This window comes from Myotis davidii, unplaced genomic scaffold (genome assembly GCF_000327345.1).
Source record: "Myotis davidii unplaced genomic scaffold, ASM32734v1 scaffold162, whole genome shotgun sequence".
In the NCBI taxonomy this organism is placed as follows: Eukaryota; Metazoa; Chordata; class Mammalia; order Chiroptera; family Vespertilionidae; genus Myotis; species Myotis davidii.
Window position 1 is genome coordinate 5,122,356 of NW_006300036.1, and position 4,209 is coordinate 5,126,564.

At 46.0% G+C, this 4,209-nt stretch overlaps 1 protein-coding gene across 1 annotated transcript; it reads left to right on the plus strand.

The window, feature by feature from the left end:
- Nucleotides 1-177: 177 nt before the first annotated feature.
- On the plus strand, nt 178-4,076 carry CYR61 (cysteine rich angiogenic inducer 61; the record flags this gene model as incomplete). Its single annotated transcript, XM_006776255.2, has 4 exons — nt 178-469; nt 818-1,174; nt 1,309-1,520; nt 1,632-4,076. Coding segments are annotated over 4 exons (1,164 nt in total), but the record flags the coding sequence as incomplete, so codon positions are not given.
- Nucleotides 4,077-4,209: the final 133 nt, after the last annotated feature.

Below are 4,209 nucleotides of genomic sequence, written 5' to 3' on the forward strand. Positions count from 1 at the left end.
CCTGTCCGCTCTCACAGCCCCTCGTCCTCTCCCCAGGCTGCCCACGGCACAGAAAAACTAAACGAAAAAAGTTCGGGGACGTTTCGGGTACCTCTGTCTTTAAGTTTCCCCTTAAAGAGGTGTCTGGGGCCTCCTGGCCGACGCAGCCCAGCCCGGGGTGACCCGGCCGGCTGACCGGATCGGAGACCCCCGTCCCTTCCCTGGGCGCCCCTCCTGCTCACCGCGCCGGGTCTCACGCGAGTCTTCTCCCCCCTCCAGGCGCTCTCCTGCCCCGCCGCCTGCGACTGCCCCCTGGAGGCGCCCAAGTGCGCCCCGGGAGTCGGGCTGGTCCGGGACGGCTGTGGCTGCTGCAAGGTCTGCGCCAAGCAGCTCAACGAGGACTGCAGCAAAATGCAGCCCTGCGACCACACCAAGGGGCTGGAATGCAACTTCGGCGCCAGCTCCACCGCTCTGAAGGGGATCTGCAGAGGTAAGATGCTTGTGGTTTGGCCCCTTTAAAAAAATAATAGTCCCCGTAGTCCAGAAGTTTAGTAATTTTGAGACCATGTATGGTGATGCTTTGTTGTTGGTAGCTTGGCAGAAAGGCACATGATTTCAGCAGTCTGGAATGCAATTCAGTGTGTCTGGGCCCAACGAAAAGCGCATACGGAAAAGTGATTCCTGACTAACTTATTGTTCTGGTCTGCAGTCTCTGGGGAATTGTAGGGAACTTTACCATAAATTGAATTTAACAGCAGAAATATGTATGAGTTTCAGGCCGTGGTTCGGACTCTTAACTTGATCCTCTTCTCCCTTTCTCTTTTGGTGCTCTTTGCAGCTCAGTCCGAGGGCAGACCCTGCGAATATAACTCCAGAATCTACCAGAATGGGGAAAGTTTCCAGCCCAACTGTAAACATCAGTGCACATGTATTGACGGCGCCGTGGGCTGCATTCCTCTGTGTCCCCAAGAACTTTCTCTCCCCAACTTGGGCTGTCCCAACCCCCGACTGGTCAAAGTTAACGGGCAGTGCTGTGAAGAGTGGATCTGTGACGAGGATGGTGCCAAGGACCCCATGGAGGACAGGGACGACCTCCTGGGCAAGGGGCCCACATTCGATGCCTCCGAGGTGGAGTTAACGAGAAACAACGAGTTAATTGCATTTGGAAAAGGTGGCTTCCTGAAGCGGCTCCCTGGTAAGTTAAAGCTGAGCCCCTCAGGCCTGGGACTGAAATACGTTCCTAGTTTGCAGCTTTATAGAAACGAGGACTTGAATCTGTTTGTTGTCAGCAAGGCTCTGAGAAGTCTTCCCTCTTGTTTGTCTCTCTAGCTTTTGGACAGGGCCCTCGCATCCTATACAACCCTTCTCTCCACGGCCAGAAATGTATCGTCCAAACAACTTCATGGTCTCAGTGCTCTAAGACCTGTGGAACTGGTATCTCCACACGAGTTACCAATGACAACCCTGAATGCCGCCTGGTGAAAGAAACCCGGATCTGTGAGGTGCGGCCTTGTGGACAGCCGATGTACAGCAGCCTGAAAGTAAGTTTCTGCGTGGCAGGTACCCGTTCCTGGGCAGCTGGGGGAGATGGGAGCCTCTCTTCCAAGAAGGAACCCTTGCCCCTAACTTTCCTTCTCTCGGCTTTCTTACAGAAGGGCAAGAAATGCAGCAAGACCAAGAAATCCTCGGAACCGGTCAAGTTTACTTATGCCGGATGTTCAAGTGTGAAGAAATACCGGCCCAAGTACTGCGGTTCCTGCGTGGATGGCCGGTGCTGCACGCCCCAGCAGACCAGGACGGTGAAGATGCGCTTCCGTTGTGAAGACGGGGAGATGTTCTCCAAGAACGTCATGATGATCCAGTCCTGCAAGTGCAACTACAACTGCCCGCATGCCAGTGAGGCCGCGTTTCCCTTCTACAGGCTGTTCAATGACATTCACAAATTTAGGGACTAAATGCCACCTGGGTTTCCAGCACAAGGGTGGACAGAAGGGGGAAAAGAGTGCCGGAATCATGGAGGCATGGGTGGGGGCGGTGGGGGTGAAGGGACTCATTGTAGAAGGGATGCATTTGCTCATTCTTGAGTAGTATTAAGGTATTTTGAAACTGCCAGGTGTGCTGGTGCAGATGGACTCTAATGCAGCCGCAATTGGAGAATACTTTGCTTCATAATATTGGAGCACATGTTAGTTACTGCTTCATTTTGGAGCTTGAGGTGTCGATGACGTTCTGTTTTCTGTTTGTAAATTATCTGGTAAGCGTATTTTTCTCTAGGCTTCTTTCCTTTCGGTTCTGCGATTGTAAGATAGTAAGATTAGTTGGACAGTTAAAGCCTTCATCCTTTGACAGAAGTACCCGGGAGGGGGTTCCATTCCTTCCTGAAGGTGACACTCTGTGAGTGTCCGTGAGAGGCAGCTATCTGCACTCTAAACTGCAAACAGAAATCAGGTGTTTTTAAAACTGAATGTTTTTATTTATCAAAATGTAGCTTTTGGGGAGGGCGGGGAAATGTAATACTGGAATAATTTGTAAATGATTTTAATTTTATATTCAGTGAAAAGAATTTATTTATGGAATTAATCATTTAATAAAGAAATATTTACCTAATATCTGAGTGTATGGCATTCCATATTTTTAGAGATTGTCCAAAGTCATGGGAAGCAATCTAGCTTATCCACTCAGTCATTCAAACCGGATTTAGTGCGTGTCTGCTTTGTGCCAGGATATGTTCTAGTGCTTGGGATAGAACAGGGAAATGACCTACAAAAATAAAACAATGATTGCTTTTATATCTTCAGTAGAGAAAGAGCGTTGCATTTAAAATAATCTGCATTAAAAAAACGTATTGAACACCAGGCATTGTAAGAAGCACCAGAAGGAATCCAAAGCCAACTTTGTGATTTAAATAATAATGCATTGTTTTTATAAGAAATCAAAGCCCAGGGGTCTCCCTCACCCAGTCACTGTGAGGTGGGTACAGTAATTTATCATTTTAATCACCAGGTTATTGTGCATGTCACTTCAGGAGAGAGAAACTTTAATGAAAGCAGTCCATAGCTTGTACATATCTACACTTGGGTAAGATTAAGTCTGGTTGGATAATGTGTTATAAAAGATGGCTTGTTTATAACTTCATATTTCACCAATGTTGTTTCAAAAACTACTTAAAAATTCGCCCTCGGTTGGGATCAGAGGGGGAAAAAAACTTTGAGTCTATAGGAGTCCGTTTGTTTTCATTGAATAAGCTCGAAGCAATGACTTGTGCTAATCCTAATAAGCTGGTGATTAGGTAAACATGCTGCTAAATGCAAAGGAATGCAAGGAATTTCAAGTACTTTTCCACTAGCATGAGGACCAAGCTAACCCATCCCCCTTTCCTTCTTATAATATACGTTATACCGATGGAGGCAGAAGCAGTTGATAGAGTTGGCTATCCAGAAGGTCAAAGGCTAGCTGCAGAGGTTTCCTGAAAGAAAGGGACCTGAATCATAAGTCTAGGAGGGGTTGGGAAGGCTGCGTCAATGTTTGTGAAAATGCTGGTAGCCTGTTTTAGAAGAACCTACATCTTTAGAAAGCGCTGACAATAAACCTTTTATAGAGAGAAGTTTTCCTTTCATCGACCCTCTTGGCTCCTGTTCAAATGCACAGTAAAATATTTCAGTCTGCACTTGATTAAGAGAGTACTTGAATTTTTAGGCAATAAGAGAAAGTGCTTTCAAAGGGGAGGAGGGGGACAGTTCCCAGGGTCCTATAATGGTGATTTTTCAAAATAGTTTAATTGTGATGCTTTAATGAAGACCTACAGAAAAGCAATGCCTTAGCACTGGTTTTAAAGCCTTACTGAAATGCGTAAAGGTTTACATAAATGTGTTGGTAAAATTTATGGGCAAAGGCCTTCACTCTTCTGATTTTGACAATGTCTCGCCTGAAATATTATAATCTGTGCCTATGCGTAGTCAGTGTTTCTCGCCTGAGGCATTCAAATGTAAGGTATTTGGGAATTTAAACACCACCTGGTTCAGTCTTGGATGCAGTTAAACTTGTCAGTGCAATATAATATGTGAAACATAATAAAGGTGTGAGATTTTTGAGGTGCAGTCGTGTTGAACAGACATCTAAATTCATTGGTAAAATTTACAGATTCCCAGGCGCCAATCCTGAGTTATTTTCCTCCAACACTAGTGCCTAGCAAAGTATTTCATACACAGAGATCAAGGAATGATAAATTAC